Source organism: Aquila chrysaetos, chromosome 9 (assembly GCF_900496995.4).
Source record: "Aquila chrysaetos chrysaetos chromosome 9, bAquChr1.4, whole genome shotgun sequence".
Taxonomy (NCBI): Eukaryota; Metazoa; Chordata; class Aves; order Accipitriformes; family Accipitridae; genus Aquila; species Aquila chrysaetos.
In genome coordinates this window covers 30,839,620-30,851,813 of record NC_044012.1, presented here as the reverse complement: position 1 = coordinate 30,851,813, position 12,194 = coordinate 30,839,620, and the positions used below count along the sequence as shown (strand labels likewise).

Here is a 12,194-nt window from a genome sequence, read left to right as displayed (position 1 = left end):
AGTGATCTGTCACTGTTTCCCAGAAATGGGAAACAACATTTTAGGACTTCCTCATTTGGGAGGGGTTAAGCACAAGTTGCCAAAGAGATGCCAGGAATATTCCTGGCCTGTGAGCCATCTATGAGCTATTGCCATGCTTCCCAGGGATTTGGGACACAGGAGCAAGGTGTAGGTTCCTGATTGTTGCAAGTGAGGTCTCAGACCCAGGTGCAGGAAGGAGAAGTAAAACCTGGAGAAGCAGTGAGAAATAATTCTGGCTCATGTTTCTGTCTACTGACCTTCTGCTCTCAACTCTTCAGGCCCACTAGTGTTACGGCAGTTTGGCCATGGACAGTCTACCCGGACCTATTTCGTCAAATTTGGAGATCGCTTGCTAGTGCTGAAGAAGGAGCTCTCTGACAGCCTGTGTCCCTCAGGCCCTGCTGTCAGAAGGGAATACAGGTGAGCAGGCAGCTGTGCTCCTCATGCCAGCTGACCAGGGAAGGCTCTTGTAGGAGACCCCAAACAACCCCATCCTAGGGACAGTGCTCTATTCCAGCCTTGGCTTTTCTGTTCCACATCACACACAGTTCACACACCTGCCTCCCACATTGTCCTCCCCTGCATGTTGCACAGCTCTGTATCCTGGTCTATGATCTGTCCATTTGCTACAGCTAGTGTGAGCAGTCCTGGATTGAGAGACAAGGCTGTGCTACCGCCCTGCAGCTCGTGGTGAGTGTGCAGTTAGGACCCTGTGCCTGTGAAAAGCATCCTCCCCACTCCTGCACTGTGATCCTTCCAATCCACGAAGCTCACCACAGCTCTCCCAGCACATGTCGGAAGGCACAGGTTCTCACTGTCACCTCTGGCACCTTAGGCGGGAGAGAGGTTGCAGCCCAGCGCTGCAGCTGAGCAGTGAGGAGCCTAGCTAAGGGCTAGACCTATGCTGGAAGGGTCATGCTGCGAGCCAGTTTGCTGTGCCAGAAGTCTCTGCCTGAGCAGCAGGACACTTGCGGGGGAGCAGTTGTGATCTCCCCTTGGTTTTCCAGAGTGTGTTGGATAGGTCTTGGGGCTGTGGGCCATATGAAGATTTTAGTGTGCTTCTTTCACCTACCCCCAACCATGTTACTTTAGTGTACTTAAAACTGAGCACAGGACTCTGATATTGTGTGTCTGCCTAGCAACAATGCAGTTCTAGTATCGATTCCCTAATGCCTTTCTGTGCTGACATGGCTCTCTGGCTCACCCTGGCAGGGTACTGAAGGCACTCTCTGAGGCTGGTGTTCCTGTTCCCACTGTACTTGCTCTCTGCGAGGACACAAGGTAATCTTGTCCCTCAGCTTTCACTCTGTGCTTGACAACTTCAGCCAGATTTCCCCAAAGACAAGGAGAGGAGAGAAGGAGCCAGACCTCACAAAGTGCACTGGTCTAATTAGTGTTTGCCCAATCTTGGGCTAGAGGAGCCTCTAGAAGTTCAAAGGACAGTAACACTTTTATTTGGCTTGTTTTAGGTGTGTCCTTATTTTAGCAATTAATCAAAATGCTGTCTTCCTTTGAAAAGCCACTATAAAACAGTGTTGTAGGGCTTCCTGCTGACTCAGTATGCTCAGGCTTCCAATAAGGAGGTGATTTTTCTAACTGCCAGATCTCAGACTTGCCCCAAGATCTACAGCCGTGATAGCAGCAAGCCTGCAACCAGGACACCCTGTGCAGCCTGCAGTCAGCACAGCTACGCTCAGATCTCTACTGGCTGCAGTAATAAAGTCTCTGCACTGCAGTTAAATGTGTGTCCACCATTTATGGTGTTTGCATGCAGTCTGACAGCCTGGCTCCAGAGCCCACTGCAGGGGAGTCAGGGAGACAGTTGGTGCTGTAGCCTGGCCCCAAGCTCAGCTTCCTGGGGCTGGAGGGACCAGGACTGATCATGCCACAGCTGTGGACCACCACCTGGCAGCCTGAGTTAGGCTTGAGCCCAGGCCACAGCTGGGCATGAGTGCTCAAGTGTTCTTGAGGCTGCTCTTCACCTTGCCATGCAGGTGAGGCCTGGGGGGGCATGTTCAAGGTGCAGGTGAGATTTGAGGGGCGGTAGGTAGCAGGATTAACCTCAGACATGCCGATTCCACCTTGCTTCCCCAGCACCCTTGGCACACCTTTCTACCTGATGGAGCACTGTGCTGGCCGTGTCTACAGGGATGTCTCCCTCCCTGCGCTGCAGCCTAGCCAGCGGAGGGCTATTTATGCTGCCATGAGTCAAGTCCTCTCCAAGATCCACAGCGTAGACCTCAGAGCAGCCAAGCTGGAGGACCTCGGGGAGCATGGTGAGAGAAGGCTATGTATCCTCTATCATTCTTTTCTTCTCCAGTGTATCAGCATGCACCTTTTATGCGTCTCTTTTGAAGCCTCTTTGTGCCAGTCCCTTTCCCTGAGAGCCTTTGTTCCTCTGTTACAGGTAATTACATTCAGCGGCAAGTTGAGACCTGGACAAAGCAGTATCAAGCTATGGAAACTCATGTTATCCCAGCGATGGAAAGACTCATTGAGTGGCTGCCTCTGCATTTTCCTGAATATCAGAAGACGACAGTTGTGCATGGTGATTTCAGGTACTGCTTGGCTGACAGCACTGCCCTGGAGCACATCCTAGGCAGTAGAGAGGGAGAGAGAGCGTAAAGCAGTATGCAGACTCCAAAGAGATGCTGAGTTGGGCTGGCGCAGCAGCTTCATAGCAGTCCGAAAGCTGGGCTCTGGGTCAAGTTCAGCATCCCCCAGGTAACGAGATCTAGAGGCCCACAAGCCCTTCGCATCTGTCATGAGAAACATATTCCAAGAGCTCTGACTGGTGCTGTCTTGCACTCAGAGCTCTTGCACTTTTCCCCAGTATTTGTCTGCCTACTGATCTGTGGTAGTTTAAAGCAGTACTCGTTCGAGAGCAGGAAAACTAGGGGCAGGAACTGAAAGCCTGGACTCCTGATGTCCGATTCCAATCTTGCTGCGTCATTGGTGTTTCAGTTTCTTTGCCCAACCACTGCAAACACTGGTCTAACACCAGGGGATCATCAGCTCTTTCTGCAATACTCAGAAATCAGTCCTGATGCATCTTGCTGATGGTATTTGGTGCTTAAAGAGCTTGGGTGGCTGGTGAGATGCTGCAGGATGTATGGCAAAACCTGCCAATGTCACAGGTGAAGTCATGCAGGAGCCTGGTGGCTGGGGACAGAGGTGAGGGATGCTGAGAGCTATTTCTGTGTTGTCAGACCCTGGCTGTCAGGGCTGTGAGGCTGCAGCATAGGCGTGTGCCAGTTCTGGGCCAAGGCTCCTTCACGCAAGGTTTAGCACACACAGTTCCCAGTGTGACTGGAAGCTGGTAAGCTCTCTGCACCCTGGCAGGATGGCTGCCCTCGCTGTTTCCTCCTCAATAGGCTGCTGCCCTCTCCTGGGGCTCAAACTGGTGAAGGCTGTACTGCACATAATCTATAGCACATGACAGTGCAGGGCCTGGAGTTACTGTGTGCCTTTGAAATGACCAGAAGATCCCCCTGGACAGTGACTTACCTGCTTCACTTTTTGGCTAGCCTGTGCTATAACATCTGTTAATGATCTGACGTGCTGAATAACTTTGTTTCATTCTTCAAAGCACAGTTCAGTTCATCATCAACCAGGGAGTTCACTATTCAGTAATCTCAGTCCTCTCTGACCTATGCTTGCAGAAATCAATGTTTCACTTGTGCAGCCTCCCAAAGGACTCAGCAATTTTTGCAGAGAGTGAAGAGCACTGGAAAGCACCTACTGCTGCTGAGCACTGGGATTTTTTTCCCCCTCTTGAGACTTTTCTGATCTCTTTTTCCCTTCAATACAGGATGGACAACCTGGTCTTTCATCCAGACAGGCCAGAAATCCTTGCTGTCCTTGGCTGGAAGCTTTCAACTCTAGGAGATCCCATCTCTGATTTGGCGAATAACTGTATGGCCTACTTCCTGCCACCTCACTTTAATGCACTGAGAGGTACAGAGAGGGACAAAGTCACGTTTGACACATGGAGAGAGGAACCAGAGTTCAGAAACAGATTAGCTCCTGCTCAGAATGCTAAGATGACAGTTGGGCTCATTGCAGCTGGAAAGGGCTGTGGGTCTCGTACCATATTGCCTGCTCTGCCCTTTCTCCCCTCCCTGAAGAACTCTCCATCCCTCCAGGGTGGAAACATCTTTCTGCATGTGCAGTAATCACTGTGGCATGGCTGCCCCATCCCCAGTTTGTCTCATATCTGCCACCCATTTGGCAGATACTCTGCCATGCGCTCCCTGTCCTGGTTGGTACTGTCACCCGGTTCATGCACACAGACCTTTGTTAGCAGTCGTGTCAGGGATGGCCCCAGAGAGGAGGGCCCTGCTTCACAGCTTGCAAAACTGAATTTAAAAATTAGTTTGGATTATTTTCCCTCTCACTTCAGCTGTAAAGCCGGGGAACTTTTTTGGGTGGAAAGCTTTGAACGAGGCCAGCCCAGAAGGGGTTTGTCCACAAAGTTATACACTTGTTAAAAAGAACAATATAGGGGTAAACAGGGAGGAAAATTACTCCGTCGTTTAGGAGGAAGATCCATCAGTCACTGCTTTCACAATCTCACCCCAATGAAGAAAACTGCCCCGAATGCATTTCACCTATGTGGGTTGGTGCCAAACCCCCATTGTTATGTATGGAAACAGCATGGCAGCAGTGCAGGTGTTGGATGGGTGCAAGCATCTCCGCTGCTCCACAGCTGCATGGCTCTGCCAGCGCCTCACAGCATCCCTAGAAAGCTCTGAGCTCCTCACTGTCTGCTGCTTTACTGTTGCCTCTTCACATCTTCCAGGCTTGAGGAAGTGTGATTTGGGGCACCTGGGAGTCCCCACGGCAGAGGAGTATTCCCAGATGTACTGTGGCCACATGGGAGTGGGGTGTCCTGAGAACTGGAATTTCTACATGGCCTTTGCCTTTTTCCGACTGGCTGCAATGCTGCAGGGACTCCATAAACACTCTCTGACAGGTGAGGAACCCAACCACACCGGCCCTGTTCTGCACAGGTCTCCAGCCAGGGCACAGACATGTGAGCACTGGTATGGGGAGAGGTCTCACACTGAACCGGGGGAGGTGGGAACCGGCAGCATGTGCTGCAGGGTTTAGACACTCCTGGCTGTGAATCCTGAGAGCTCCGAAATTCCAGGTGCTACAGCAAAGTGTGGCATATCTGGCAGTCTTGTGCTTTGAGCATAGAGCTCTTCTGGGAAATAAGGGCTCAAAATGAGCCCTTTTTGTTTCACCTCTGCGTTTGGAGATGAGTGACCTGGAAGCAATCACCCGGCGAGTTATTGCTGCATGTAGGCAAGAGGGATGGGAATAGAGTGTCCTGTAAAGCACAGAGCTCCCTCCCTGCTCCAGCACAGGCTCTGGAGAGCGTGAGGCTGCTGTAACCTCTCCAGCAGGTTGTGTTGTGTAGTCAGGTTGTGTCCTGCAAACAGAAGAAAGGGCCAAAGGGGAGCACACACAGGGTATTTCCCCAGCAGCTGCTTTTTGCTGGATGCAAGGTCTGGTCTGTTCCTGTTTGCTCTTTGTGCTGATCAGAGGTTCCTGTGCGATCTCTTTTCTTTCATGGGAGAACTGAGCAGAGGGCAGAGTTCAGAGCTCAGAGCCGTGTCCTACAGGTGGAGCTCTCAGACCTTCAAAGTAAGCACCACCTTCGAAGAGAGACTCAAAAGCAGGGAAGTGGTGTGAACTCTCAGTGCTGTTTATCTGCATATATCAGGTCTGGCCTGGGAGTCGTTATCAGAGGAAAAACAAGACGTTATTTTTGTATTCCTTAGAAAGGACTCTTCTCGAGGCTGGACCAGACAAGGGCACATGGCGCTGTTTGGGGTGTGACTACAATAACATGGGCTCTTTCAAACAAAGATATCCTATTCTGTTGTCCCCAGGGAGGCCAGCCCCAGGTGAAAGCAGCCGGGAGGATACAGAGTTCGTGGCCGACCTGGCTTGGGAGTTTGCCATAAAAGAAGGATTCCGTGTGTTTGACAGCCTCCCCACCACAAAGCCTCTCGCACGACGTTACAGCACCTGGGCCAGGCGAGGGCCGTTCCTCAGCAGGAGCTATGGTACCTGGCCTCGTCCTGGGGCAGCTCTTGTGCCCAAAGTCCCCCTGGTCACTCCCCCCACCAGCCTGTTGGGGATGGCCCAGGGTCTTTACTGCAAGCTGGAAAAGATCATGGACATCCAGTGGGGTTTCCTGATTTCCCAGCCCAGATGGACTCCATGTCCTCTTCCAGAACTGAAGGTGAAACATCTTTCTCCCTAAAGATGCTTTGCTGCACCTGCACCAGGATGGGGGATTGTGGCATGCCTCTGAGTGCCCTTGCTTTCCTGATCACATCAGACTTTTGGCATTCACAGAGTCCAGCGGCTTGGAGAAAGGGGGCCGGGTTCCCATAGCTGGCTGTATTCGAGTAACAGTGTTAATAGTCTGGGGAACAGCAATTTCAGAAGCTGGCACTCCCTTCCAAGATGAACAGATTAATGGCAGCCCAGATGTAATCACTGGTGCTACTCCACCAAGGTCCTGCCATCAGTGCTGATGGAGTCCCCAGAGCTTGGCTGGACTTGGACTTTTCAACTCCTGCCAGTCCAGCCACTTGCTTATTCCCTTCCCCTGTCAGGGGGAAGCCTCGCTGCTGCCTCTGTGTGGAAAAGGCTAATTAATTCTCTTTGTAAGAATCCTTCCCAGTACCTCCTTGGGAGGTCCCTCAGGTAGGGCAGGGAGCTGCTTGCAAGCTCCACAGCTTCATTTCCTCCTCTGTGTTCTCTTATTCTCCTCTCCCTGGCTGGGGCTGTCCCTGCAGTTGTCCCCGTCAGCAAACAGTTGCCTGCCCAGCGATAAGCTGAGTGTGATCAGGCCCTCGGCAGTGCAGGCTCTGGGATGCCACTTGGACTTTGGCCCTGTCACTGTCCTGGGCTCTCCTCTGCAGAGCAGGTGCTGCTGCAGCCCTGAACCCTCAAAATGGATGGACATTGGTCATTCCTGGTATGGTGGTGAGGAAGCAGAAACCAGCTCCCAAAGTGACTTGCCCGTGGTCATGTGGTGGGTCAGTGACAGAGATGGGAGTAGCATTAGCTCTTGAACTGTAGAGTTTTAATTACACATCTCTTCCTTCTGCCAGTGCAAGGCAGGTCAGGTCAATACGCAGGTATCAGGACACCTGAGTCCTCTGCCTGGCCTCTGCAAACTGTCTGGTTTCTCTGTGCTTCCACTTCCCAGTGCTGCTGGTGGCCATGGTGTGGCTCAGTGAGCATGTGGCTCTGGGCTGGCTGGTATTGCAAACATTTATCGGGAGTGGTGTCATAAGTAATCATTCACAGACACACAGAATGTGTCACAAAAGCAAACATCCCTATCCTTGGGTTGCTACTGAGATTATATTCTTAATCTATTCTAGTGACACTATCAAATTCTAGTGGGTTACTTAACTGCGTTTTAGCTGCCAAAAAAAAAATCCCATGTGGTGTTCAGCCCTTCAGAAACATTTCCTTGTGCTCTGGCAGAAACCAGCAAACCCCAGCATTTCAGGGTGCTTAGCAGCTGATCCACTGAGAAGGTGGAAAGGGAGATGAAACAGCAGCTCTGGGGAATTCAGAAGTGCTGAGATGAGCAGATCTCCTCACCCTTCTTCCAAACACTTATCTTCAGAGCTGGGAGGGAGTCACCAAGTATCCAAACATCAGGGCTGCCATGCTGTCTCTACTCTATGCCTTGGGCTTGTGATGGAGACACTGCTCCTTGTCTGGGGAACCATAGAGCCCCCTCATCCCTGCCATCTCTCCATCCATCCCACTGCTTTTTCCCTTGGCATCACCCCTGCACTGTCAACCTTTGCTGTGGAAGTGTGTTGTGAAAGGCAGAGGGGGACTCTTGCTGCCCGCGGCAGAAAGATAATGCAGTAGAGTGTTAAACAGCCAAGTAGTCCTGGCCTGGGACTGTCACAGTGCTCATAAGCTGGGCAAAGGCCAAGGGAAAGGGCAAGCCTGCCTCGTGCCAGCTGGCACTGCAGGGGTAAGAGGTTTGTCCCAGTGAGCTTGGCAGTGAGATGCTCTTGGCTGAGGCACTCTCGCTGAACAGGGGAGTATCTCAGCTGATCCTGCCATGTCCCACACAGGGAGCCAGCAGACTTTGCACACTGGTCCTGAAGGTTGCCTGTCCCCACAGTTCTCTGGGGACATCCTCTCCAGAGGAGCAGAGGAAAGCTCAGTTTCTCTTTCAAAGCAAGCATAAAAGCGTCTGGCCAAAGCACTGGTGTCATGGTTTAATCCCAGCCAGCATCTAAGCACTATGCAGCCACTCCATCATTCCCCCTCCTCAAATGGACAGGGGAGAGAAAATATAACAAAAGGCTTGTGGGTCGACATAAGGACAGGGAGAGATCACTCAACCAATTACCGTCATGGGCAAAACAGACTTGACTTGGGGAAAATTAACTTAATTTATTGCCAATCACACCAGAGTAGGGTAATGAGAAATAAAACCAAATCTTAAAACACCTTCCCCCCACCCCTCCCTTCTTCCTGGGCACAACTTCACACCTATCCCCACCAGCAGCACAGGGGGATGGGGAATGGGGGTTGGGGTCAGTTCATCACACATTGTCTCTGCTGCTCCTTCCTCTTCAGGGGGAGGACTCCTCACTCTTCCCCTGCTTCAGCGTGGGGTCCCTCCCATGGGAGACAATTCTCCATGAGCTTCTCCAACGTGCATCATTCCCACGGGCTGCAGTTCTTCATGAACTGCTCCAGCGTGGGTCCCTTCCATGGGGTGCAGTCCTTCAGGAACAGACTGCTCCCGCATGGGTCCCCTGTGGGGTCACAAGTCCTGCCAGAAAACCTGCTCCAGTGTGGGCTCTTCTCTCCACAGATCCACAGGTCCTCCCAGGAGCCTGCTCTAGTGCAGGCTTCCCACGGGGTCACAGCCTCCTTCAGGCATCACCCTGCTCCGGCGTGGGGTCCTCCCCGGGCTGCAGGTGGATAACTGCTCCACCGTGGACCTCCCTGGGCTGCAGGGGGACAGCCTGCCTCACCATGGTCTTCCCCACAGGCTGCAGGGGAATGTCTGCTCTGGCGCCTGGAGCACCTCCTCCCCCTCCTTCTTCACTGAGCTTGGTGTCTGCAGAGTTGTTTCTCTTACATGTTCTCACTCCTCTCTCCAGCTGCAGTTTCTGTCCCACAGCAACTTTTTTTTCCCTTCTTAAATCTGTTATCCCAGAGGCACTGAGCCCGTCGCTGATGGGCTCAGTCTTGGCCAGCAGCGGGCCCATCTTGGAGCTGGCTGGCATTGGCTCTGTCAGACAAAGGGGAAGCTTCTAGCAGCTTCTCACAGAAGCCACCCCTATAACGCCCCCCGCTATCAAAACTTTGCCATGCAAACGCAATACAGCTGGGCACACAGCTGCACTCCCAGCCTGGGAGGGAGCCAGAACTGGCTATCGGAGGGGGCCAGCACCAGGGCAGGGGGATGTGGGAGGATGTAACGTGTCTTGTCCTCCTCCATCAGGCAGAGAGTGCCAGGACCAAACCAGTGGCTCTGATGATGACTGCAAAGGCCATGGATCAGGATAGCCAGGTGAGCAGACACATGCACCTAACATCTGACCCTTCTCTGGCCCAAACAAAGCAACACAGGGACACCTCCCTTCGGGGGCCTCCTCCACACCAGGAATGAGGCATTGCAGTCTGGGGCCCGTGAGTACGAGAGGTGATTTGTCCTGTCTGTTGTGGGATCCCAGGTGAGGACATTTCCCCAGTGCTGTGTTCCCCAGGGCATTTGGAAGGGGCTGGGGCATTTGCTGCCATCCTTCCCTGGTCCTGCAGCCCCTTACTTGCCCGGCGTGGGCTTTGATCTTACTCTCACACAGGTCTCTGGAGCAGAGCATCTCAGCAGTGCAGACCCCAGCCTGGTGCTTCACTTGGACCTGAGCTCCATGTCTGGCTGAAAGTGCCGCATGGTTCACAGGACAGCGCTCTCCAAACCAAAGCTAAGCCACTACCCGCAGCACAGGAGAGCCTTGGACATAAGAGTAAACCAGCCACTCTGGCATGGGAGAGGTCGTGCTAACAGCAGCCTGGGAGCTTCTGAATTTCAGTGGTGTTTGCTGGTATCTGGTATCTGGGCTCAGTGCCTTTATTGCCAGCCTCAGTAAGTATGGGGCAAAATCCACCCTTGGATCATGAGGTTGCAGGCAGTCAATACTGGCCTTGCAGGGGGGAGAGTTGGTCAGGAGTGACGAGGCTAAGGGTGCAAGTCTTGGTTTTGGGAATAAAGAAAATGGAGCAGGGTGTCTCTCCTCCTTCACCACAACAGCCCTGGCAACTGCAGATGCTAGAAGAGTCCTTGGTGGGGAGGGGAACTGCATCAGTCAGCAGTGAGGGGAACTGAATCAGGTCCTCAAGGACTCTAGATTCAGGGGAGACTCCGGAGCTGAGGCAGTGCCTGGTCCCTGGAGCTGGGAGGAACTGGGAGGACCCATGGTCCCATGACTGCAGTGGATGTCTCTGGGTTTCTCTGGGGACCACAGAGGATGCAGACTGGATCGATGAGGGCTTTCACAGAGGCCAGCAGCAAGGGGAGAACTGTGGCAACAATTATGGTAATTCCTGGGCTCTTTATGTGTAGTCTAGTATTGATTCAATATTAAAGTGATGAGCACACTTCTCTGAATTCTTCTCCAGCTTCTTCAGCACAGATGCAGCCTCACAGCCTGCTTTCAGAAGGCCACATCCATCTGCCCAGGGTCACCGCCACATCCATCTGCCCAGGGTCGCCACCACATCCCGGCTCTCGGGGGCACAAGGGGCGCTGCGAAGGAGCCCTGGGGCAGCGGTGCTGGCTGCTCAACACAAGGACGGTAGGGCTGTAGGGAAGCCTCGTAACCTGAGCTTTGGTTTCTCCCAGGCTCCAGGGTGAAATTGTACCTCTCCCCCAGGCACTTGGTTCTGCTGTGGAAGGGGGCGGGAGCCTGTATCTGAGCCTCTATCTGCCCAGCCCAGAGAGCTGGGATGATTTCCTAGAAGGCACCTGGCCTTTGCGCCTCCCACCATCTCATCTTTCAGGCAGACTCAATCCCAGGCAGCTATTGCAGGTCTGAGAGTTTGAGGCTGAGAGTTGGGTCTGCCGTGAAGGTGTTTCCTCCATTGCATGTGGTTTTAGTGCCACTGGGTTTGTCTGCTAAGCCCCAGGGAAGGGAAGGATCCTGCTCAAGAGGACCAAAAGCATTAACACAGGGCTAATGCTCAATGTCATCGGTTGTCCATCCAGGTGTCAGCAGAAGACACCCAGAGGACGGCATATGGGAGCTTAGCCCTGAGCAGGGCTTGGCTGGAGCTCAGTTCTGAGATGTGCCCTGTGGATACGCAGCCTGACCCGGTCCCTCTGGGAGAGGCACAGTGCACACAGGCACATCTCTACCGGTGAAACAGGTCTTTCTGGCACCTCCTAAAAGTGGTTTAACACATGCAGGTCTGCAGTAGGAGGGAGAACTTGTTGGAACACGTGGTTGTCATGAGTGCCACCTCCTAAAGGGCTGCCCAGGACCAACCATCTGGGGCCACAAAGAGGAATTAGTCACCCTTCAGGGGATATGGGAGACCAAGGATGAGAGGCTGAGAGCCAGTGCAAGAGGATTTCTATTCAGCTGATCTAGGAAACACGCAGCCTAATCTGAGTCCTGCTGGATAACCTTGGGCAGTCGTGTTGCCTCTCCAGGCTTCATGGTTCCTCCCTGCAAAATGGGGCTGATATTCCCCTCTTGAGTGAAATGCCTGGAGCCCTGCAGATGCAGGAACTACCACCATGCTACCACCAAGACTTTCAGCGACGTGAGTCTTCCAGGACAGTTGAAACTATTTTTGAATTGACATATTCTACAATTTTTCTGGCCCCTTTAATAAACCAGAGCCATCCACCCGCAGTTACCCTTCACAGACCCCTCACTAAAGGAGCCAAAGAGGTGCTGTCAGATGCAGGGTGATTACCCCAGGTTTATTTTGGAGGTTAAAAACTCTTTGTATTTTTAGTCTGTGCCTTCCTTAGTGATGGTGATGATAACTTGAGAACATCTCTGTTCCGTGCAAGTGAATCTGCCCTTTGGCACACTGAAGTTGCACAAGGCATCTTAAGCAAATAAAGAAAAGGCCTTTAGCCGTTGTTGGGA

The 12,194-nt window shown here is 52.7% G+C and overlaps 1 protein-coding gene across 6 annotated transcripts in view; it reads left to right on the top strand.

Annotated features, from left to right (window-relative positions):
* Nucleotides 1-12,194, top strand: part of ACAD10 (acyl-CoA dehydrogenase family member 10) — a 17,980-nt gene extending 5,786 nt beyond the window's left edge. For 5 of the 6 annotated variants that reach the window (XM_030024165.2, XM_030024163.2, XM_030024167.2 and 2 more), the window contains 9 exons: nt 300-441; nt 1,234-1,302; nt 2,116-2,297; nt 2,429-2,579; nt 3,833-3,978; nt 4,823-4,996; nt 5,922-6,277; nt 9,539-9,607; nt 9,896-12,194. In XM_030024165.2, coding sequence (XP_029880025.1) covers nt 300-441; nt 1,234-1,302; nt 2,116-2,297; nt 2,429-2,579; nt 3,833-3,978; nt 4,823-4,996; nt 5,922-6,277; nt 9,539-9,607; nt 9,896-10,099 — 1,493 coding nt within the window. In that variant the 3' untranslated portion in view covers nt 10,100-12,194. The remainder of the gene's footprint in view (nt 1-299; nt 442-1,233; nt 1,303-2,115; nt 2,298-2,428; nt 2,580-3,832; nt 3,979-4,822; nt 4,997-5,921; nt 6,278-9,538; nt 9,608-9,895) is intronic. The other variant, XM_030024164.2, reaches the window with a different exon arrangement.